Source organism: Lissotriton vulgaris, chromosome 6, assembly GCF_964263255.1.
Source record: "Lissotriton vulgaris chromosome 6, aLisVul1.2, whole genome shotgun sequence".
NCBI classification, from domain to species: Eukaryota; Metazoa; Chordata; class Amphibia; order Caudata; family Salamandridae; genus Lissotriton; species Lissotriton vulgaris.
In genome coordinates this window covers 28363731-28388962 of record NC_141694.1, presented here as the reverse complement: position 1 = coordinate 28388962, position 25232 = coordinate 28363731, and the positions used below count along the sequence as shown (strand labels likewise).

Here is a 25232-nt window from a genome sequence, read left to right as displayed (position 1 = left end):
GGGCCTTGGCACAAGCAGGACAGGTTCTACCAGGGCCTTGGCACCAGCAGGACTGGTTCTGCCATGGCCTTGGTACCAGCAGGACTGGTTCTGCCAGTGCCTTGGCACAAGCAGGACAGGTTCTGCCAGGGCCTTGGCACCAGCAGGGCAGGTTCTGCCAGGGCCTTGGCACAAGCAGGACATGTTCCACCAGGGCCTTGGTAACAGCAGGACAGGTTCTGCCAGGGCCTTGGCACAAGCAGGACAGGTTCTGCCAGGGCCTTGGCACTAGCAGGACAGGTTCTGCCAGGGCCTTGGCACCAGCAGGGCAGATACTGCCAGTGCCTTGGCACCAGCAGGGCAGATACTGCCAGGACCTTGACACCAGTAGGACAGGTTCTGCCAGGGCCTTGGTACCAGCAGGACAGGTTCTGCCAGGGTCTTGGTACCAGCAGGTCAGGTTCTGCCAGGGCCTTGGCACCAGCAGGTCAGGTTCTGCCAGGGCCTTGGTACCAGCAGGTCAGGTTCTGCCAGGGCCTTGGCACCAGCAGGACAGGTTCTGCCAGGGCCTTGGTACCAGCAGGTCAGGTTCTGCCAGGGCCTTGGCACCAGCAGGTCAGGTTCCGCCAGGGCCTTGGCACCAGCAGGACAGGTTCTGCCAGGGTCTTGGTACCAGCAGGTCAGGTTCTGCCAGGGCCTTGGTACCAGCAGGACAGGTTCTGCCAGGGCCTTGGTACCAGCAGGTCAGGTTCTGCCAGGGCCTTGGCACCAGCAGGTCAGGTTCCGCCAGGGCCTTGGTACCAGCAGGTCAGGTTCTGCCATGGCCTTGGCACCAGCAGGTCAGGTTCCGCCAGGGCCTTGGTACCAGCAGGTCAAATACTGCCAGGGCCGTGGCACCAGCAGGACAGGTTCTGCCAGGGACTTGGTACCAGCAGGTCAGATACTGCCAGGGCCTTGGTACCAGCAGGGCAGGTTCTGCCAGGGCCTTGGTACCAGCAGGACAGGTTCTGCCAGGGCCGTGGCACCAGCAGGACAGGTTCTGCCAGGGCCTTGGTACCAGCAGGGCAGGTTCTGCCAGGGCCTTGGTACCAGCAGGACAGGTTCTGCCAGGGCCGTGGTACCAGCAGGTCAGGTTCTGCCAGGGCCTTGGTACCAGCAGGACAGGTTCTGCCAGGGCCTTGGTACCAGCAGGTCAGGTTCTGCCAGGGCCTTGGCACCAGCAGGTCAGGTTCCGCCAGGGCCTTGGTACCAGCAGGTCAGGTTCTGCCATGGCCTTGGCACCAGCAGGTCAGGTTCCGCCAGGGCCTTGGTACCAGCAGGTCAAATACTGCCAGGGCCGTGGCACCAGCAGGACAGGTTCTGCCAGGGACTTGGTACCAGCAGGTCAGATACTGCCAGGGCCTTGGTACCAGCAGGGCAGGTTCTGCCAGGGCCTTGGTACCAGCAGGACAGGTTCTGCCAGGGCCGTGGCACCAGCAGGACAGGTTCTGCCAGGGCCTTGGTACCAGCAGGACAGGTTCTGCCAGGGCCTTGGCACAAGCAGGACAGGTTCTGCCAGGGCCTTGGCACTAGCAGGACAGGTTCTGCCAGTGCCTTGGCACAAGCAGGACAGGTTCCACCAGGGCATTGGTACCAGCAGGACAGGTTCTGCCAGGGCCTTGGTACCAGCAGGTCAGATACTGCCAGGGCCTTGGTACCAGCAGGGCAGATACTGCCAGGACCTTGACACCAGTAGGACAGGTTCTGCCAGGGTCTTGGTACCAGCAGGTCAGGTTCTGCCAGGGCCTTGGCACCAGCAGGTCAGGTTCCGCCAGGGCCTTGGTACCAGCAGGTCAGATACTGCCAGGGCCTTGGTACCAGCAGGTCAGATACTGCCAGGGCCGTGGCACCAGCAGGACAGGTTCTGCCAGGGACTTGGTACCAGCAGGGCAGATACTGCCAGTGCCTTGGCACAAGCAGGACAGGTTCCATCAGGGCCTTGTTACCAGAAGGACAGGTTCTGCCAGGGCCTTGGCACTAGCAGGACAGGTTCTGCCAGGGCCTTGGCACTAGCAGGACAGGTTCTGCCAGTGCCTTGGCACAAGCAGGACAGGTTCCATCAGGGCCTTGTTACCAGAAGGACAGGTTCTGCCAGGGCATTTGTACCAGCAGGACAGGTTCTGCCAGGGCCTTGGTACCAGCAGGTCAGATACTGCCAGGGCCTTGGCACCAGCAGGGCAGATACTGCCAGGACCTTGACACCAGTAGGACAGGTTCTGCCAGGGCCTTGGTACCAGCAGGACAGGTTCTGCCAGGGTCTTGGTACCAGCAGGTCAGGTTCTGCCAGGGCCTTGGTACCAGCAGGTCAGATACTGCCAGGGCCGTGGCACCAGCAGGACAGGTTCTGCCAGAGCCTTGGTACCAGCAGGGCAGGTTCTGCCAGGGCCTTGGTACCAGCAGGACAGGTTCTGCCAGGGCCGTGGCACCAGCAGGACAGGTTCTGCCAGGGCCTTGGTACCAGCAGGTCAGGTTCTGCCAGGGCCTTGGCACCAGCAGGACAAGTTCTGCCAGGGCCTTGGCACCAGCAGGACAGGTTCTGCCAGGGCCTTGGCACCAGCAGGACAGGTTCTGCCAGGGTCTTGGTACCAGCAGGTCGGTCCCCACTGCTGTCTCAGCTGGTCTGTGGTCTGGTCATGAGGAGCACTGCCGAGGGCTTTAGAGCCGAGGACACAACCCGTTGAGAGCTAGCCTCCGTCTGCAGAGACACAACCCGCTGAGAGCTAGCATCCATCTGCAGAGACACAAACCGTTGAGAGCTAGCATCCATCTGCAGAGACACAACCCGTTGAGAGCTAGCATTCATCTGCAGAGACACAACCCGTTGAGAGCTAGCATCCATCTGCAGAGACACAACCCATTGAGAGCTAGCATCCATCTGCAGGCATCCATCTGCAGAGACACAACCCATTGAGAGCTAGCCTCCGTCTGCAGAGACACAACCCGCTGAGAGCTAGCATCCATCTGCAGAGACACAAACCGTTGAGAGCTAGCATCCATCTGCAGAGACACAACCCGTTGAGAGCTAGCATTCATCTGCAGAGACACAACCCGTTGAGAGCTAGCATCCATCTGCAGAGACACAACCCATTGAGAGCTAGCATCCATCTGCAGGCATCCATCTGCAGAGACACAACCCATTGAGAGCTAGCCTCCGTCTGCAGAGACACAACCCGCTGAGAGCTAGCATCCATCTGCAGAGACACAACCCGTTGAGAGCTAGCATTCATCTGCTGAGACACAACCCGTTGAGAGCTAGCATTTATCTGCAGAGACACAACCCGTTGAGAGCTAGCATCCATCAGCAGAGACACAACCCGTTGAGAGCTAGCATTCATCTGCAGAGACCCAACCCATTGAGAGCTAGCATTCATCTGAAGAGACACAATCCGTTGAGAGCTAGCATCCATCTGCAGAGGTACAACCCGTTGAGAGCTAGCATCCATCTGCAGAGGCACAACCCGTTGAGAGCTAGCATCCATCTGCAGAGACACAACCCGTTGAGAGCTAGCATCCATCTGCAGAGACACAACCCGTTGAGAGCTAGCATTCATCTGCAGAGACACAACCCGTTGAGAGCTAGCATCCATCTGCAGAGACACAACCCATTGAGAGCTAGCATCCATCTACAGGCATCCATCTGCAGAGACACAACCCATTGAGAGCTAGGCTCCGTCTGCAGAGACACAACCCGCTGAGAGCTAGCATCCATCTGCAGAGACACAAACCGTTGAGAGCTAGCATCCATCTGCAGAGACACAACCCGTTGAGAGCTAGCATTCATCTGCAGAGACATAACCCGTTGAGAGCTAGCATCCATCTGCAGAGACACAACCCATTGAGAGCTAGCATCCATCTGCAGGCATCCATCTGCAGAGACACAACCCATTGAGAGCTAGCCTCCGTCTGCAGAGACACAACCCGCTGAGAGCTAGCATCCATATGCAGAGACACAACCCGTTGAGAGCTAGAGCATTCATCTGCAGAGACACAACCCGTTGAGAGCTAGCATCCATCAGCAGAGACACAACCCGTTGAGAGCTAGCATTCATCTGCAGAGACCCAACCCATTGAGAGCTAGCATTCATCTGAAGAGACACAATCCGTTGAGAGCTAGCATCCATCTGCAGAGGTACAACCCGTTGAGAGCTAGCATCCATCTGCAGAGGCACAACCCGTTGAGAGCTAGCATCCATCTGCAGAGACACAACCCGTTGAGAGCTAGCATCCATCTGCAGAGACACAACCCGTTGAGAGCTAGCATTCATCTGCAGAGACACAACCCATTGAGAGCTAGCATCCATCTGCAGAGGTACAACCCGTTGAGAGCTAGCATTCATCTGCAGAGACACAACCGATTGAGAGCTAGCATCCATCTGCAGAGACACAACCCATTGAGAGCTAGCATCCATTGAGAGCCAGCATCCATATGCAGAGACACAACCCGTTGAGAGCTAGCATTCATCTGAAGAGACACAACCCCATTGAGAGCTAGCATCCATCTGCAGAGACACAACCCGTTGAGAGCTAGCATCCATCTGCAGAGGCATAACCCAGTGAGAGCTAGCATCAATCTGCAGAGACACAACCCATTGAGAGCTAGCATCCATCTGCAGAGACACAACCCATTGAGAGCTAGCATCCATCTGCAGAAACACAACCCGTTGAGAGCTAGCATTCATCTGCAGAGACACAACCCGTTGAGAGCTAGCATCCATCTGCAGAGACACAACCCATTGAGAGCTAGCATCCATCTGCAGGCATCCATCTGCAGAGACACAACCCATTGAGAGCTAGCCTCCGTCTGCAGAGACACAACCCGCTGAGAGCTAGCATCCATCTGCAGAGACACAAACCGTTGAGAGCTAGCATCCATCTGCAGAGACACAACCCGTTGAGAGCTAGCATTCATCTGCAGAGACACAACCCGTTGAGAGCTAGCATCCATCTGCAGAGACACAACCCATTGAGAGCTAGCATCCATCTGCAGGCATCCATCTGCAGAGACACAACCCATTGAGAGCTAGCCTCCGTCTGCAGAGACACAACCCGCTGAGAGCTAGCATCCATCTGCAGAGACACAACCCGTTGAGAGCTAGCATTCATCTGCTGAGACACAACCCGTTGAGAGCTAGCATTTATCTGCAGAGACACAACCCGTTGAGAGCTAGCATCCATCAGCAGAGACACAACCCGTTGAGAGCTAGCATTCATCTGCAGAGACCCAACCCATTGAGAGCTAGCATTCATCTGAAGAGACACAATCCGTTGAGAGCTAGCATCCATCTGCAGAGGTACAACCCGTTGAGAGCTAGCATCCATCTGCAGAGGCACAACCCGTTGAGAGCTAGCATCCATCTGCAGAGACACAACCCGTTGAGAGCTAGCATCCATCTGCAGAGACACAACCCGTTGAGAGCTAGCATTCATCTGCAGAGACACAACCCGTTGAGAGCTAGCATCCATCTGCAGAGACACAACCCATTGAGAGCTAGCATCCATCTGCAGGCATCCATCTGCAGAGACACAACCCATTGAGAGCTAGGCTCCGTCTGCAGAGACACAACCCGCTGAGAGCTAGCATCCATCTGCAGAGACACAAACCGTTGAGAGCTAGCATCCATCTGCAGAGACACAACCCGTTGAGAGCTAGCATTCATCTGCAGAGACATAACCCGTTGAGAGCTAGCATCCATCTGCAGAGACACAACCCATTGAGAGCTAGCATCCATCTGCAGGCATCCATCTGCAGAGACACAACCCATTGAGAGCTAGCCTCCGTCTGCAGAGACACAACCCGCTGAGAGCTAGCATCCATCTGCAGAGACACAACCCGTTGAGAGCTAGAGCATTCATCTGCAGAGACACAACCCGTTGAGAGCTAGCATCCATCAGCAGAGACACAACCCGTTGAGAGCTAGCATTCATCTGCAGAGACCCAACCCATTGAGAGCTAGCATTCATCTGAAGAGACACAATCCGTTGAGAGCTAGCATCCATCTGCAGAGGTACAACCCGTTGAGAGCTAGCATCCATCTGCAGAGGCACAACCCGTTGAGAGCTAGCATCCATCTGCAGAGACACAACCCGTTGAGAGCTAGCATCCATCTGCAGAGACACAACCCGTTGAGAGCTAGCATTCATCTGCAGAGACACAACCCATTGAGAGCTAGCATCCATCTGCAGAGGTACAACCCGTTGAGAGCTAGCATTCATCTGCAGAGACACAACCGATTGAGAGCTAGCATCCATCTGCAGAGACACAACCCATTGAGAGCTAGCATCCATTGAGAGCCAGCATCCATATGCAGAGACACAACCCGTTGAGAGCTAGCATTCATCTGAAGAGACACAACCCCATTGAGAGCTAGCATCCATCTGCAGAGACACAACCCGTTGAGAGCTAGCATCCATCTGCAGAGGCATAACCCAGTGAGAGCTAGCATCAATCTGCAGAGACACAACCCATTGAGAGCTAGCATCCATCTGCAGAGACACAACCCATTGAGAGCTAGCATCCATCTGCAGAAACACAACCCGTTGAGAGCTAGCATCCATCTGCAGAGACACAACCCGTTGAGAGCTAGCATTTATCTGCAGAGACACAACCCGTTGAGAGCTAGCATCCATCTGCAGAGACACAACCCGTTGAGAGCTAGCATCCATCTGCAGAAACACAACCCGTTGAGAGCTGGCATCTATTGAGAGCTAGCATCCATCTGCAGAAACACAACCCGTTGAGAGCTAGCATCCATCTGCAGAGACACAAACCGTTGAGAGCTAGCATCCATCTGCAGAGACACAACCCGTTGAGAGCTAGCATTCATCTGCAGAGACACAAACCGTTGAGAGCTAGCATCCATCTGCAGAGACACAACCCATTGAGAGCTAGCATCCATCTGCAGGCATCCATCTGCAGAGACACAACCCATTGAGAGCTAGCCTCCGTCTGCAGAGACACAACCCGCTGAGAGCTAGCATCCATCTGCAGAGACACAACCCGTTGAGAGCTAGCATTCATCTGCTGAGACACAACCCGTTGAGAGCTAGCATTCATCTGCAGAGACACAACCCGTTGAGAGCTAGCATCCATCAGCAGAGACACAACCCATTGAGAGCTAGCATTCATCTGCAGAGACCCAACCCATTGAGAGCTAGCATTCATCTGAAGAGACACAATCCGTTGAGAGCTAGCATCCATCTGCAGAGGTACAACCCGTTGAGAGCTAGCATCCATCTGCAGAGGCACAACCCGTTGAGAGCTAGCATCCATCTGCAGAGACACAACCCGTTGAGAGCTAGCATCCATCTGCAGAGACACAACCCGTTGAGAGCTAGCATTCATCTGCAGAGACACAACCCATTGAGAGCTAGCATCCATCTGCAGAGGTACAACCCGTTGAGAGCTAGCATTCATCTGCAGAGACGCAACCGATTGAGAGCTAGCATCCATCTGCAGAGACACAACCCATTGAGAGCTAGCATCCATTGAGAGCCAGCATCCATATGCAGAGACACAACCCGTTGAGAGCTAGCATTCATCTGAAGAGACACAACCCCATTGAGAGCTAGCATCCATCTGCAGAGACACAACCCGTTGAGAGCTAGCATCCATCTGCAGAGGCATAACCCGGTGAGAGCTAGCATCAATCTGCAGAGACACAACCCATTGAGAGCTAGCATCCATCTGCAGAGACACAACCCATTGAGAGCTAGCATCCATCTGCAGAAACACAACCCGTTGAGAGCTAGCATCCATCTGCAGAGACATAACCCGTTGAGAGCTAGCATTTATCTGCAGAGACACAACCCGTTGAGAGCTAGCATCCATCTGCAGAGACACAACCCGTTGAGAGCTAGCATCCATCTGCAGAAACACAACCCGTTGAGAGCTGGCATCTATTGAGAGCTAGCATCCATCTGCAGAAACACAACCCGTTGAGAGCTGGCATCTATTGAGAGCTAGCATCCATCTGCAGAAACACAACCTGTTGAGAGCTGGCATCTATTGAGAGCTAGGATCCATCTGCAGAGACACAACCTGTTGAGAGCTAGCATACATCTGCAGAGGTACAAACCGTTGAGAGCTAGCATTCATCTGCAGAGGAGCAACCAGGCTTCTTGGCACTTGCAGTTGAATGACCGATCATTGCTAACCTCATGGAAGCCAACGCCCCTCTTTGTGGTCCTTGTTTACTGTTATCTGCAGTCTTTTCAGATGTTGGCTTGTTCTTCTATGGTGAACCCTACAAGTAAACATGGCTTCCTTCTTTTCTGGTTTGTTTCTTGCATAGTTCGCCAAGGCGCTGCGGCTCTTCGGAGAGGGTGAGGGTAAGATGCAGCCGGATGAGTTCTTCGGCACCTTCGACACCTTTCTGCAGTCCTTCGCAGAGGCCAAGCAGGACCTGGAAGCCATGAGGAAGCGCAAGGAGGAGGAGGAGCGGAGGGCACGCATGGAGGCCATGGTGAGCGGGAGAGGAAGTGAGGGGGAGGGGCTTGACATGCGCGGAGTCCACTGTTTGAGGCCCTCATAGAACGCTGAGCCCTAATGCACCACTGTGCACCAGAAGGTACAGGGCTGAGTAGCATCTCATTGAAGAGGACGTGTTGACCGCTATGTATGTCTTCTATTTACAAAAACTGTTTATTAACACAAAGTAACACATAGGCTGGAAAAGACACAACTCTCCCGCATGACCAACAAACTACACTTACAAGGTAACAAGAGTGTGAGCTTCAAGACCTTTAGAAAGAGTAAGAGAGGGATGTATGACGTTACAACACATACGTTTACATCGCGGTACATTACATTGCGGTTTTTACAACGCAAGTCGTTACAACGACTTGTGTTGGAGGGCGCTGGACTTACGAGTAGTATAATTTACTATTCCAACTCCAGTCTACGTACAGTAGGGAAGGTGTTAGATAGTAAATTTTACGATTCCTTGTCCTAGAGCGCCATCCAGCACAAGTCGTTGTAACGACTTGCGTTGTGAAAACCGCAATGTAATAGCATTGCGATGTAATCCCCGCGTTGTAAACGATGTTTCCCGTAAGAAAGTCCACGCGTACATCCTTCAAATTCACGCTTCGTAGAAGCTGGACGTAGCCCAATACTCACTTTACTATTTATCGATGCATTGATTGGCTTACCATCCATGTTACCGGTGCCACCCCTGATCTATACGCAGAGTCTATCAGTCTCCTTATGTAAATGCAAAGAGCTTCATTGGCCTAGCAGAGAACACTGTACGTAACCTGCCAATCACTCTGTATGTAGAAATGTGTATGTGCAGCAAGCGAAACTGTGTGCGCTGTATCCTCGGCTACAGTTGAGTGCAACAAGCTAATCTGTTGATGGGCGCTGTATGCTGAGCTACAAGGGGTGCTGCATGTTAAACTGTGAATGTGCTCTGTATCCTCAGCTAAAAAGGCGTGCTGCATGCTAAACTGTGGATGTGCGCTGTATCCTCAGCTATAGCTGCATGCAGCAATCGAACCTGTGAATCTGTGCTGTATCTGTGCTGTATCCTCAGCTACAAGGGTGTGCTGCATGCTGTGCTGTATCTGTGCTATTTCCTCAGCTACAAGGGCGTGCTGCATGCTGAACTGTGGATGTGCGCTGTAATCCTCAGCTATAGCTGCATGCAGCAAGCGAACCTGTGAATCTGTGCTGTATCCTCAGCTACAAGGGCGTGCTGCATTCTGTGCTGAATCTGTGCTGTATCCTCAGCTACAAGGGCGTGCTGCATGCTAAACTGTGAGTGTGCGCTGTATCCTCAGCGACAAGGGCATGGTACATGCTAAACTGTGGATGTGCGCTGTAATCCTCAGCTATAGCTGCATGCAGCAAGCGAACCTGTGAATCTGTGCTGTATCCTCAGCTACAAGGGCGTGCTGCATGCTGTGCTGAATCTGTGCTGTATCCTCAGCTACAAGGGCGTGCTGCATGCTAAACTGTGCGTGTGCGCTGTATCCTCAGCGACAAGGGTATGGTACATGCTAAACTGTGAATGTGTGCTGTATCCTCAGCTATAGCTGCATGCAGCATGCTAACCTGTGAATCTGTGCTGTATCTGTGCTGTATCCTCAGCTACATGGGCGTGCGGCATGCTGAACTGTAAATGTGTGATGCATGGTGAAGTCTGAATTGGTGCTGAGTACTGCATGGGTAACCATAAAACATTGCTGTGCATGCTGAGCTGTGACTGTGCTGCGTCGTGAACTGCGGATGTGTGTTGCAAGCTCAACCATGAATGTGTGCTGCATAATGAACTGGGCGCATGTGCTTCTTGGTGAACTGTGAAAGTCTTATGTATGCTGATCTGCGAATGTGAGCTGCATGCTAAGCAGTTGATGTGTGTTGCATGCATGATTTGTGTATGTGTGCTGCTCCGTGTTAAACTGCGGATGCATGCACCCCTCCCTCTTGTGTACATATTTGGTGGGGGGGCAGGTAGTATGCATCTGATGGTTCTGGTGCACCAGGGGTGCATGTCAGTGTGTTGCTTCGCAGTGAGAAATTGGTGGCAGGTGAGAGGCAGAGAGGGGTCGTGAGACCCTCTGCGGAGACAGGGCCCTTCGGCACCCCAGGAGCTGTGCGCGTTGTGCTGCAGCGCTGAGGCTAACTTTTGTGAAGGTAGGAGTGAACCCTGTGATGCACAGCTGAAGAGTAGCATGGTCCCTCGCTGTGCTGGGCGTTCCATTTTTTTTTTTTTATATAGCGATAGCGCAAACTCGACCCAAAGTTATCAGAGCGCTTTAGATGAGAACCAGTTGCGTTACAGACGGACACATTCATTTTGTTAGGCATGGGGAGATTATTTGATTTACCCAGAATCACAGGATATTCAGCGTCCCTGGAAAGACTCGAATCCGGTTCCCCAGCTTCGAAGTCGACCACTCTAGCCGTTAGGCCACATCATGTCAGGTTCCGTGCACTAGAATCTCTGTGGAGGGGAGACGCCCACAGTGGGGCTCGGACCATTTCATTGTGTCCACCGGGCTAGGGAGAGGGTGCAAGAAGGCCTATCTTAGGTCAGGTTAACCCCTCCCCCGCGGGGCTAATTCCCCTGCTGCGCGGGGGGAGGGTGGGCGTGCGCAGCTCCACAGTGCTCATGACGAGCTCGGCTCGTCATGCAGCATGGTGGCGCTGTGCTCATGATGAGCTGAGCTCGTCACGACCACGCCCGTTCTAATGGAACGCCCAGCACAGCGGGGGAATTATCCCCGCGTGGTTGCGGCGCAACAGTCATGACGAGCTGAGCTCGTCATGAGCACGGAACGGGTTAAACGGGGTTCATTGACACCTGCCAGTGCAATGGGGGGGGGGGGTTAGTTTGGGACCTGCCCAAGTCCCATCCATGGGCCCAGCATGGGGCATAGACCATCTGTCCGGGCAGAGCCACAGAAGCGTCCAGAGCACAGAGCGGTTACGGTACTGAGTCCCGACACTTCTCTGTGTCCTCCCATTGAGTACACAGACTTCTCCTTGTGTCGAGAGAGTACCGGTACTCCCGGTGGCGTCGTGGGGTCGGGCTCTGGGCCATGGGCACGTGCAGCGCAGGTGCTGCTGAGTAGGGCGCTTACAGAGCACGCGTCTGTGAGGCGCTCCGACAGTCAATGGCAAGTGGTTTCCATCCCTCGGTTATTTATTTATTTATTTGAGAGTTGTATATAGTGCTGGCAAGACCCGAGGGCATCGGGGCGCTTTACAAGACATAGTACAAATAGAAGGATCCATAAATTGACATAGTACATCCAGAGGTAACGCGCAGCCTTACACTTCAAACTGACAGCGCGGCAGGAGTAAGGCGATGTGAGCTCCGGTCTGTCATGCTGTCAGTTGCAGTATAAGGAGGATGTGGCCTCATGGCCAGAGCTGCTGACTTTTGAGCTGAGAAACCAAGGTGCGAGCCACGGGGTCGATTCCACATCCTGTGACTCTGAGCAAATCACATAATCTCCCCTTGCCTCGGTAGAGTTTGTGCTAAATAAATCTGCAAAAATAAATAAAAAATACACTCGCCATTGCGAGTTTGCGCTATATAAATCTGAAAAAAAATGTTTAAATACACTCGCCATTGCGAGTTTGCGCTATATAAATCTGAAAAAAATGTTCAAATACACTCGCCATTGCGAGTTTGCGCTATATAAATCTGAAAAAAAAATGTTTAAATACACTCGCCATTGCCTGTGAGCACCTAATGCCCCTCGGCCCAGGTTCAGGTCGGCTCCTGGGTGAAGGGCACAACTGGTACATTTTAGCAGTTATATATAGTGCGAACTTGGCAGGGGGGCAGTGTGATTTTGGGCAAATTACTTAAATCTCCCGTGCTATAAAACTGCAAAAAATACAAATTCCGTCCTCCACTTATGAGCTGAACTTGGCCGTGGGGCACCAGGGCACTTTACATTGAAGAAGAAAATGCTGATATTGACATGCCTGCCTGCAAGCCACACCCCCAGACACGCCCCTCCCAGCCCCACCTCAATCAGTGTGATTCTCTTTTTCCATTTAAAGACCTGGGTGCAGCAGACACAGCAGGACAAGCCTTTCTCACACTCACAGCAGGGGCGTAACCAAAGTTGAGCCCCCCTGCCAAATTAGACGGACCTCCTCACCCCCACTCTCAAACCCAGTCAGGAGCTCTCAGGGGCCACCGCCCGTGCTCAGTACCGGAGGGGGCCCCCTCAAACTCCGGGCCCCGGACTGCGGGGCTATTGTTACGCCCAGTGGCGGCTGGTGACATATGAAAGTGGTGGGGCGGAAACTGATAATCAAACTGCACCGTAGCGAGCGAGCGTAGCGTGCGAGCCCGAACCCCCTAGGGAGGGTTTTTTTCCAAAATTTTGAAAAAATAGTGGAAAAATTGTGCATTTTCAAGCAAATTTGAGAAAGCAGGAAGGTTAATAAAGCAATTGTGAAAGTGCAGGTATTACATTATTAAAGAGCTGTCATATAACATAGGTAGCCGCTTATTCAGTATAACCACAGAGCTTCATAACAGATTTCATCAGGTACATGTTCTTTGCAGCAGGCACATTAACCTTCTGTGCTACATTTCCATGAGTCAAAACTTCCATTAGACAAAACTCTGATCTCTCTCTAGGAAAAACATTAACAATATCCTTGGTGCCTTCTCCCTCCGCCCCTTCAGACCTTACGTGTACTTGTACCACAGGATAAAAGGTCCCTTCACAGGGTGAGGAGTAGGAGCTATTATCACACAGTGAGTGTGCAAACAAGTTCTCAAAGCTTCCAGGTGCTAGCCTGAGGTCACCATGTGTCTAATAAAACGACAGCCCAGGAGTGCCAAGGGCCGGGCAGGGGATCAAAGAGCAAGTTAGGGATGAGTAGCAGCTGTCTCCCGTGGCGATACGAATGGTGTGCTTTTATTGTACATGTTGTCTATTATTGATGCAATTTTATAAAGCGCCTGCACTGCACGAAAGCGTTAGAGAGCTTTACTAAGGAAGCAGCGAGTCACATACATGGAAGTCATGAAACCCAACAGATGCACCACGTCAGCCTGTCTGCGCACAGGAAGATTATGAACGTATACCGAGGGAGCCCTGGCATGGGAATGTTATAAACATATCCTCGGGGACCCAGGCATGGGAATATTGCAAAACCCTCTCGAGGGTGCCTTGGCGTGGGAATGTTTTGAAGGAGTCCTGATGGAGGCCTGGCATGGGAGTATTATAAAAAATGTCCTGCGGGAGCACTGGCTTAGGAATGTTACAAACCCTTCCCGAGGGAACCCTGGCGCAGGATTATAACCACAGCCTGAGGAGTCCCCGACACACATGATGGTCTACTGACATGAGTTGACTTTTCACCACTACAAAACTTCGTATTTACTGTAAGGAGGACTAGTGTCAATATTGGATGTAAATGAAAAAGTGGCGAAAACAGGTATTGTTGAGGAAGCAGTGGCAGTTTACAGAACAGGTTATTTCTTGGCCTTAGTGCAGCACTAATCCATCCTTCGCCCCCATGTGCCCTTTACAATAATCACTGCAAGCACTGACCCCAAAATGTCCCACTGTCACAGCCATGTTGGAAATGGCGCTTTCCCAGCCCGACCAGCCTTTCAGGGGCTGTCCGAGCTCTGGATGCTTTTCAAAGGCAATAACCTGAAAATAAATCGCCCAGAATATATTGGGTCTGCCGTAAGAGAGGAGCCGTCAGGTCCGAGTAGCCCTGCTCTATCCAGCCCACACAGCCAAAGGTCAGATGGCCCAAAACAGGAAATGCAACATACTCCACGCGAAGACAGTGTTAACTGTGTGTGTACAGTATAATAGCCTCTGAGCTCGGCATCCTGATATGAAATGTAACAAGTAATATATAAAAATACATAAGAACGGTTACTTACATTAATTTGCAAATGCAAGATGATAATAAAGTTACGAGTCGACCAATTAGAATGACGCTCGCATCAATGATGAGGGTGAGTGCGTGCGAGACAGCACAGACAGACTCGGAGCATAGGAAATTGCAATGCTGACGTGACGTTCAACACATTCACAGTGGGTGGAAATAATTCACTTTGAAGGGGGGGCGCGCAATGCCAATGCTGCACTAGTATATTATTACAGCAGTGTCGGATTGGTCAACACTTACGCAGTAACTTGTATGTCAGTCCAGCAAACAAAGCAGGTCCAAGCAGGGGGTCCTAGGCTGCACATACAACACGACTCAAACACTGGTCACAACGAGGTCGGAGAAGATCAGTAGGCACCAGTGTCACGCGCACTGTGAATGGTGGTTCTAGCTAACAGCTGTGCACTGTGAGCACTGTGGGTATGTAGGCTTGGCAAAGGGCCTAGTCGAGAGCCAGCATTTGGATCTCAATCCATTAACGAACGTCAGTGATGTCCATTTGAGAGTCCAAATGGCTAAATCCGAGACTGTGGCTTCCAACCAAGCACGATGTCATTGAGATATCATCAATACTGTGTCTGTGAGTTCATGAGCAGCGCCGGGGCATGAATTATGTTGTGGTCAGCTTACCATAACTAGGGATTGCCAGCGAGTTTTAGACTTTACATTGTAGCTATAACTAAGACACTGAAAGTGTAGTTTTTAAAAGTAATATAGAGGAATTCGTAAGAAAACATTTGAGATTATAAATTAACGTTGATGGGAGGTTAATAGTACACAGAACACAAATCAACAAATGACAGGAAATGCACCAATTAAAGTAGTATGTTCACCGTAAGTTCCGCCAAAGCCATACCATCTTTATAACATCATCCATTATTTTTAACATACAATATTACGTTGTCTCAACGGCACCATCAGTAAAATTATGATAGTTTTATAAATACACTCAAACCTCGAACATGAAACGCCAAACTGAACTCTTGCAGTGTTATATAATGCTTACTGAATAACCTAAGAGAAAACCTTTTTATATAGTGCTAAATATTGTGCTTCTGCTGTTTCTAAGTGCTGCTATACATAACAGATGATAGTCACTGCCGGGCAATTCATGCTGCGCAGTTTTCCCACCTCAGAATGATGTCGACTCGAGTCTGCCTTGTTGGGATCAGATTCATGAGGGGTGTTAAGAACATCAATGTTCTACCTTAAGACTGACTCTCTCTCTACTCTCCCACACACTAGAACTCAATCTCGGCTCGGACCTCGACTTCACTATACTTCTAGAAAGTTCGTTCTACTTTCAGTTTCACACTTACTACTCACTCAGTCTCTTGGTGTTGACGGTGGCACTGGCAGCACTGGTGTGCTACGTGCGTGCTGTGACGTCCTGCCTGTCCAAGAGCGTAGGGAAATGGCCAATCACCGACTACATGGCTGGATATAGCCATATGTGATTGGCCATTACTGTGCGAGCAGCCAACACCTAATCACGGCACCATCCTGCTGCAGCAGCCAATCCTGGCGCAGCGTGAACAGTGCCACTGCGCCAGGATTGGCCCACGAGCAGGCTCCTATCTGCCCTAGATGTGACCGGGGCCCCGGGTCCCTGTCTATGTATCGGAGTGCTAGGGGAGAGGGGGGAGGGAAGGTCTACACTTATGAGCATGCGCGAGCCAGTCAAAAAATGTAGTACTCCGGGATTTAGCATGCGTAGTCAGCACCCCGCTGCCTGTCTGTGTGCGCTGCCTGCCTGCCACTCTGCCGCTGCCCCGCCCCCCACCGCCCACTTCATTATAGATGCCCGATTCGGTTGGGCTTTTCCTGGGACAGGTAGCGCGCAGTGCGCTCGGGTCAGATTACATTTCTTTAAATCACACATTTATTTTTTAAAAGTCATTCTTCATTGCCACTGCCAGTGCGGTCGTCCATGGCTAGTGGGGCAACGCCCCAACGCCCCCAATGGACGCACCGCCACTGGTTACGCCACTGACTCCCCCACTCGGATTGGCTCCTTGAGGGGGTTTGCCACAGGGCAGGGGGCCCCCGCTGAGCCTCGGGCCCTCTGCTCTGCCCGGCCTCCATCTCTCAGCAGGCTCAGAGGGGCTTATCCTGGATTCATTCTCCAGTCCCAGTTGCTGCTGGTCGCCTGCTCGGCTCCTCCCCCTGAGGTTCATGGGAACTGCCCTCCATGTGCGAGCTTCATACTTTCCCAAGGCACCAGAAGCCACAGAGCTCGCAGCGCCCGACCCCTGACACTACCCTCCCTCCCCCAAAGCACACACAGCAGCACACACATCCTGTCTGTGTCCTGCGTCTCTTCCTCAGCACAGGCAGCCTCAGCACAGCTGATGGATGTGAGCTGTGTGTGATGGATGAGGGCTGTGTGCACACAGCACAGCTCCCCGCTCTGTGATGGATGAGGGCTGTGTTCACACAGCACAGCCCTCGCTCTGTGATGGATGAGGGCTGTGTGCACACAGCACAGCTCCCCGCTCTGTGATAAATGAGGGCTGTGTGCACACAGCTCCCCGCTCTGTGATGGATGAGGGCTGTGTGTGATGGATGAGGGCTGTGTGCACACAGCACCCCGCTCTGTGATGGATGAGGGCTGTGTGCACACAGCACAGCTCCCCGCTCTGTGATGGATGAGGGCTGTGTGCACACAGCGCAGCTCCCCGCTCTGTGATGGATGAGGGCTGTGTGCACACAGCACAGTTCCCCGCTCTGTGATGGATGAGGGCTGTGTGCACACAGCACAGCTCCCCGCTCTGTGATGGATGAGGGCTGTGTGCACACAGCACAGCTCCCCGCTCTGTGATAAATGAGGGCTGTGTGCACACAGCTCCCCGCTTTGTGATGGATGAAGGCTGTGTGCACACAGCACAGCTCCCCGCTCTGTGATGGATGAGGGCTGTGTGCACACAGCACAGCTCCCCGCTCTGTGATAAATGAGGGCTGTGTGCACACAGCTCCCCGCTCTGTGATGGATGAGGGCTGTGTGTGATGGATGAGGGCTGTGTGCACACAGCACCCCGCTCTGTGATGGATGAGGGCTGTGTGCACACAGCACAGCTCCCCGCTCTGTGATGGATGAGGGCTGTGTGCACACAGCGCAGCTCCCCGCTCTGTGATGGATGAGGGCTGTGTGCACACAGCACAGTTCCCCGCTCTGTGATGGATGAGGGCTGTGTGCACACAGCACAGCTCCCCGCTCTGTGATGGATGAGGGCTGCGTGCACACAGCACAGCTCCCCGCTCTGTGATGGATGAGGGCTGTGTGCACACAGCACAGCTCCCCGCTCTGCGATGGATGAGGGCTGTGTGCACACAGCTCCCCGCTCTGTGATGGATGAGGGCTGTGTGCACACAGCACAGCTCCCCGCTCTGTGATGGATGAGGGCTGTGTGCAAACAGCACAGCTCCCCGCTCTGCGATGGATGAGGGCTGTGTGCACACAGCTCCCCGCTCTGTGATGGATGAGGGCTGTGTGCACACAGCTTCCCGCTCTGTGATGGATGAGGGCTGTGTGCACAGCTCCCCGCTCTGTGATGGATGAGGGCTGTGTGCACACAGCTCCCCGCTCTGTGATGGATGAGGGCTGTGTGCACACAGCTCCCTGCTCTGTGATGGATGAGGGCTGTGTGCACAGCTCCCCGCTCTGTGATGGATGAGGGCTGTGTGCACACAGCACCCCGCTCTGTGATGGATGAGGGCTGTGTGCACACAGCACAGCTCCCCGCTCTGTGATGGATGAGGGCTGTGTGCACACAGCACAGCTCCCCGCTCTGTGATGGATGAGGGCTGTGTGCACACAGCACAGCTCCCCGCTCTGTGATGGATGAGGGCTGTGTGCACACAGCACAGCTCCCCGCTCTGTGATGGATGAGGGCTGTGTGCACACAGCTCCCCGCTCTGTGGTGGATGAGGGCTGTGTGCACACAGCACCCCGCTCTGTGATGGATGAGGGCTGTGTGCACACAGCACAGCTCCCCGCTCTGTGATGGATGAGGGCTGTGTGCGCACAGCACAGCTCCCCGCTCTGTGATGGATGAGGGCTGTGTGCACACAGCTCCCCGCTCTGTGATGGATGAGGGCTGTGGGCACACAGCACAGCTCCCCGCTCTGTGATGGATGAGGGCTGTGTGCACACAGCACAGCTCCCCGCTCTGTGATGGATGAGGGCTGCGTGCACACAGCACAGCTCCCCGCTCTGCGATGGATGAGGGCTGTGTGCACACAGCTCCCCGCTCTGTGATGGATGAGGGCTGTGTGCACACAGCTCCCCGCTCTGTGATGGATGAGGGCTGTGTGCACACAGCTCCCCGCTCTGTGATGGATGAGGGCTGTGTGCACACAGCTCCCCGCTCTGTGATGGATGGGGGCTGTGTGCACAGCTCCCCGCTCTGTGATGGATGAGGGCTGTGTGCACACAGCTCCCCGCTCTGTGATGGATGAGGGCTGCGTGCACACAGCACAGCTCCCCGCTCTGTGATGGATGAGGGCTGTGTGCACACAGCACAGCTCCCCGCTCTGTGATGGATGAGGGCTGTGTGCACACAGCGCAGCTCCCCGCTCTGTGATGGATGAGGGCTGTGTGCACACAGCGCAGCTCCCCGCTCTGTGATGGATGAGCGCTGTGTGCACACAGCGCAGCTCCCCGCTCTGTGATGGATGAGGGCTGTGTGCACACAGCACAGCTCCCAGCTCTGTGATGGATGAGGGCTGTGTGCACACAGCACAGCTCCCTGCTCTGTGATGGATGAGGGCGTGTGCACACAGCACAGCTCCCCGCTCTGCGATGGATGAGGGCTGTGTGCACACAGCACCCCGCTCTGTGATGGATGAGGGCTGTGTGCACACAGCACAGCTCCCCGCTCTGTGATGGATGAGGGCTGCGTGCACACAGCACAGCTCCCCGCTCTGCGATGGATGAGGGCTGTGTGCACACAGCTCCCCGCTCTGTGATGGATGAGGGCTGTGTGCACACAGCTCCCCGCTCTGTGATGGATGAGGGCTGTGTGCACACAGCTCCCCGCTCTGTGATGGATGAGGGCTGTGTGCACACAGCTTCCCGCTCTGTGATGGATGAGGGCTGTGTGCACACAGCTCCCCGCTCTGTGATGGATGAGGGCTGCGTGCACACAGCACAGCTCCCCGCTCTGTGATGGATGAGGGCTGTGTGCACACAGCACAGCTCCCCGCTCTGTGATGGATGAGGGCTGTGTGCACACAGCACAGCTCCCCGCTCTGTGATGGATGAGGGCTGTGTGCACAGCTCCCCGCTCTGTGATGGATGAGGGCTGTGTGCACACAGCACAGCTCCCCGCTCTGTGATGGATGAGGGCTGTGTGCACAGCTCCCCACTCTGTGATGGATGAGGGCTGTGTGCACACAGCACAGCTCCCCGCTCTGTGATGGATGAGGGCTGTGTGCACAGCTCCCCACTCTGTGATGGATGAGGGCTGTGTGCACACAGCTCCCCGCTCTGTGATGGATGAGGGCTGTGTGCACACAGCTCCCCGCTCTGTGATGGATGAGGGCTGTGTGCACACAGCACAGCTCCCCGCTCTGTGATGGATGAGGGCTGTGTGCACACAGCACAGCTCCCCGCTCTGCGATGGATGAGGGCTGTGTGCACACAGCACCCCGCTCTGTGATGGATGAGGGCTGTGTGCACACAGCTCCCCGCTCTGTGATGGATGAGGGCTGTGTGCACACAGCACAGCTCCCAGCTCTGTGATAGATGAGGGCTGTGTGCACACAGCACCCCGCTCTGTGATGGATGAGGGCTGTGTGCACACAGCTCCCCGCTCTGTGATGGATGAGGGCTGTGTGCACACAGCACAGCTCCCAGCTCTGTGATGGATGAGGGCTGTGTGCACACAGCACAGCTCCCCGCTCTGTGATGGATGAGGGCTGTGTGCACAGCTCCCCGCTCTGTGATGGATGAGGGCTGTGTGCACACAGCTCCCCGCTCTGTGATGGATGAGGGCTGCGTGCACACAGCACAGCTCCCCGCTCTGTGATGGATGAGGGCTGTGTGCACACAGCACAGCTCCCCGCTCTGCGATGGATGAGGGCTGTGTGCACACAGCACCCCGCTCTGTGATGGATGAGGGCTGTGTGCACACAGCACAGCTCCCAGCTCTGTGATGGATGAGGGCTGTGTGCACACAGCACAGCTCCCAGCTCTGTGATGGATGAGGGCTGTGTGCACACAGCACAGCTCCCCGCTCTGTGATGGATGAGGGCTGTGTGCACAGCTCCCCGCTCTGCGATGGATGAGGGCTGTGTGCACACAGCTCCCCGCTCTGTGATGGATGAGGGCTGTGTGCACACAGCACAGCTCCCAGCTCTGTGATGGATGAGGGCTGTGTGAACACAGCACAGCTCCCCGCTCTGTGATGGATGAGGGCTGTGTGCACACAGCACAGCTCCTCGCTCTGTGATGGATGAGGGCTGTCTGCACACAGCTCCCCGCTCTGTGATGGATGAGGGCTGTGTGCACACAGCACAGCTCCCCGCTCTGTGATGGATGAGGGCTGTGTGCACACAGCACAGCTCCCCGCTCTGTGATGGATGAGGGCTGTGTGCACAGCTCCCCGCTCTGTGATGGATGAGGGCTGTGTGCACACAGCGCAGCTCCCCGCTCTGTGATGGATGAGGGCTGTGTGCACACAGCGCAGCTCCCCGCTCTGGGATGGATGAGGGCTGTGTGCACACAGCACAGCACCCCGCTCTGTGATGGATGAGGGCTGTGTGCACACAGCGCAGCTCCCCGCTCTGTGATGGATGAGCGCTGTGTGCACACAGCGCAGCTCCCCGCTCTGTGATGGATGAGGGCTGTGTGCACACAGCGCAGCTCCCCGCTCTGTGATGGATGAGCGCTGTGTGCACACAGCGCAGCTCCCCGCTCTGTGATGGGTGAGGGCTGTGTGCACACAGCGCAGCTCCCCGCTCTGTGATGGATGAGGGCTGTGTGCACAGCACCCCGCTCTGTGATGGATGAGGGCTGTGTTCACAGCACCCCGCTCTGTGATGGATGAGGGCTGTGTGCACACAGACACAGGAGACACACGGACACTGGCGACGAGGGCACGGCGGACACAGACTGGTGGGCACTGACACTGGGAGATGCTGACACTGCAAGCAGGTCGGTTTGGGATCACAATTTGGCCCGGGCACTGCCAAAAAAAGTGGCCTACTTTCGCAGGGCGTGCACTTACCAGTTACATTGGTAAAGACAAGTTATATGGCTTAGCACTCCCCAGGTTCCAGGAGGTGGACGCTCTCATAAACCAACCAAGACCTCCTGATTTTAATGAGAGACTATCTGGCATTCACCAGGTCCTAGTGAGGGACCTTGCAGAGGTCTTCAATCCGGTGGTACAGTCAAGAAGGAAGAAGACTCGTACCCCATCTTGGTACACTTCTGCCTGCAGGAAAATTAAAACTGAGCTAATCTCCGCTATTAAAGAGGGTAGCGACAAGGCGAGGGTAGTAGTTCTCAGGAGGGAGTATAAGTCAGCACTGGCCAATGCGAGGGCAGAGTGGGATTGGAACCACTGGCATGATCTGACTGAAGCCCTTAAAACCAAAGACTCTAGAAAATTCTGGGCCCTGGTAAATAACGGAACGGGGGACCTCATATCCGCAGTGGAACCCAACATCGCCCCCTCTGTCTGGGAGGCCCACTTCGGAGCACTTTATCAAGAAACCACTCTATGGCCCGAAGGGACGGCGGTGGAGTCCCCCTGCCCTCAGGACATGGCCCTGGAATTTACCTTAGGCGAGGTGGTGATAGCACTGGAGCGCTTAGCGCGGGGGAAGGCACCAGGGTTGGACAAGCTACCCGGGGATCTTTTCAGACACCATCCTGATATCTGGGGTCCGTACCTTCTCATCCTCTTCAACGCTATACTAGGAGGTATGGCGGTCCCATCCTCTTGGTTAGGGGCTGAAATAGTGCCGATATATAAGAAAGGGTCTCCCCTGAGCCCGGCCAACTGTAGGCCAATTAGCCTTACAGATGTCCCCCAAAAGCTATTTGCGCGCCTTATTCTGAACCACCTACTAGACTGGGTAGAGGACAATGACATCATGAGCCCCCTGCAGGCTGGCTTCAGGAAAAACACGTCGACCATGGATCAGATCTTCCGTCTCGTCCTCCTCTACTGGAAGACAGTGAGGATCGAGGGGGGAAGACTGTACATGGTCTTCGTGGACCTGAGGTCAGCCTTTGACCTAGTCCCGCGCAGGAAACTATGGGAGGTGTTGGAAAAGCTAGGGGTTCCCCCCCCAGCTACTTAACATCATAGCCAGGCTGCATCAGAACAACTATGCGCAGGTCAGGTGTGGGAGAGACAGCAATCTTTCATCCAGGTTCCCTGTCCGTCGAGGGGTGAGGCAGGGTTGTGTCCTGGCACCGACCCTGTTTTGTTTATTCATCAACAATGTCATTTCACATCTGGAAAACGTCAAGGACAACGACGCCCCATATTTGGCAGGCAGGAGGGTTCCGGCAATTATGCTTGCCGATGACACCCTCCCGCTTTCCAAATCCCCCATGGGGATTCAGAGGATCCTGGATGGGTTTGGTCTTTTCTGTCGTCAACACGGTTTGGAGGTGAATACAGAGAAGACCAAGTTCATGATCTTTAATCCACCAACCAAAACTAGGCCCAATCCTACCCTGGGTACTGCTAGCCTTGAGAGGGTGTCTACCTTTATATATCTGGGGGTAACATTGCAGGAAAACTTATCTTGGGACCGCCAGATAGCACGATCAAGGGTTAAATTGTCCCAACTGTCGGGCGCAATCCTGAAGGTGGCTAATACCTCCTCCTTCAAGCCCATAAGTCCGGCCCTTGAAACTTACAGGACCCAGGCCAAGGCAGCGGCCATGTACGGCAGTGAGTTATGGGGGTACAAAGCTGGAAAGGACCTTCCAATAGTTGAAAATAGCTTTTTAAGGCGCTTACTAGCTCTCCCACGAGCTACGCCACTTCAGCCACTGAGAATGGACATTGGTCTCCCCCCTATTGCAGAGGAGCTTGTGTCAAAGCCAGTGAAGTTCTGGCACAGGCTCTGGTCTACGAATGAACTTCACCACTATAGGGAGGATCTTACCCACGTCATGAGCTTGAACTGTAGTGGCAAAATCCCCTGGCTCACCTTTGTGAAAAATGAACTGCTTGCCATGAATCTCCGTGAGCTATGGGAGGACCCTGCGCGAGGTTGTCAAACGATCTCGCGCAAAGCCCTGTCCCAAATCTACAAAGGCAGGTCCCTTGCACACATGATGGATGTTCAAAACAGCGGCACCTTAACTTCATGATTTTTGGAATCCAAAAATTCATATGTCTTTGAACCTTTTATGGATTTTATTTTACCCATCCTGGCGAGGAAATTGTTTGTTCAATGGAGGCTAGGCACACTCCCCACTAAAACATTTACCTACAAGTGGACCAACGGGGGTGACAAAATATGTTCCTGCTGTAACATTCATGAGGAAGATGACCTCCACATCTTGTTTGTGTGCCCTGCATATCAAAGGCCCAGAAAATATTGGATAGCGCCGCTTTGTAAGAACCTAGGGTTCAGAGAGTATGCGCAGGCATACAGAATCATGAAAACCAGCACATTGGGCCACATTGTGTTCGCTGTATCCAAATTTCTAATGGCAGTATGGCTGATCAGAAAGAAAAAAGCCCCCTGAACTTTTTTAACGTCATTATAATTTCTTCCTCGCTGGATGAGAGAGTATTTTTATACTATGTATTTTAAAATGTATTTTAATGTATGTAATGTCTTGTATTGTATCTTTTATGGTCTATATGGCCGAAATAAAGAATTTTTGGATTGGATTGGATTGGTAAAGACAAGGAGCACTGCGGTTCTGAAATCTGAGTACTTATTTGAAGACTGCACAATGTAGTTAATGACTCTTTCCCAACTAGCGATGTCCTTGTCTCTGAGCATTACATAAATCAGAAATCTAGTACAAAGTCGAGTGGACAGGGTAAGACTGGAATCTCTGGGAATAGACCATGTAATAACAAAAGTAAGAAGAAAATCAGCTCCGAACTTCTGCCTTTGGAGAATAGAACCTCTAATGACAAACAGAAAATAAATACATTTTGCAAATCAGCCATAAAAACATTCAGCAAAACATTCAAAAGAAATTAAAGCTAGCTCCCTCACATATTTTGCACTTTTCCTGAACTTAAGTACCTTTTTCTGCCTCGTCCCCACCCCCTCTTTCTTTGTGTGCACTATTCTAGTTAGACAGTGATCCCCAGTTCTGCTGGCCAGTACCAACTGGGGGCTGGGGGGAAAGAGGAGGTGAACAGAGAGGTAAAAAACAGTATATTGAGATAGCTGAAGTAGAACTAGAAATCAGGTACTGATAGGTGTGATGGGAAGAGACATAAGGTAAAGATCGGATAGCCAGAAGAAAAGGTACATAGCTATAGGAAGAGGTAGGAAGATAATGAGGGTACCAGATATTAATAATACTTTATGGTCATAGACAAACACGTGTCAACCTGGAAAGTGAACCTTCTTTTTTTTCCCAAAGAGAATATGCATCAAATGCCACACAGATTTCAAAAGAAGCAATATACACCCTCTGTTCTAAGATTCATGGTTCAAATGGGATGTATGACGTTACAACGCATGCTTTTACCACGCATGCCGTTACAACGCAGTTTTTACAACGCATACCATTACAACGCATAGCGCTTTGGAGTGCTGGATAGGGAATAGTTTAATTTACTATTCCAACTCCAGTCCCCGTGGATAGTAGGGAAGGTGTTGGATAGTA

At 53.2% G+C, this 25232-nt stretch overlaps 1 protein-coding gene across 2 annotated transcripts in view; it reads left to right on the top strand.

Annotated features, from left to right (window-relative positions):
* The window catches only part of DAAM2 (dishevelled associated activator of morphogenesis 2), a 683417-nt gene that overhangs the window by 646261 nt on the left and 11924 nt on the right, over positions 1–25232 (top strand). For both annotated transcript variants that reach the window (XM_086925887.1, XM_086925886.1), the window contains one exon: positions 8310–8480. In XM_086925887.1, coding sequence (XP_086782013.1) covers positions 8310–8480 — 171 coding nt within the window. The remainder of the gene's footprint in view (positions 1–8309; positions 8481–25232) is intronic.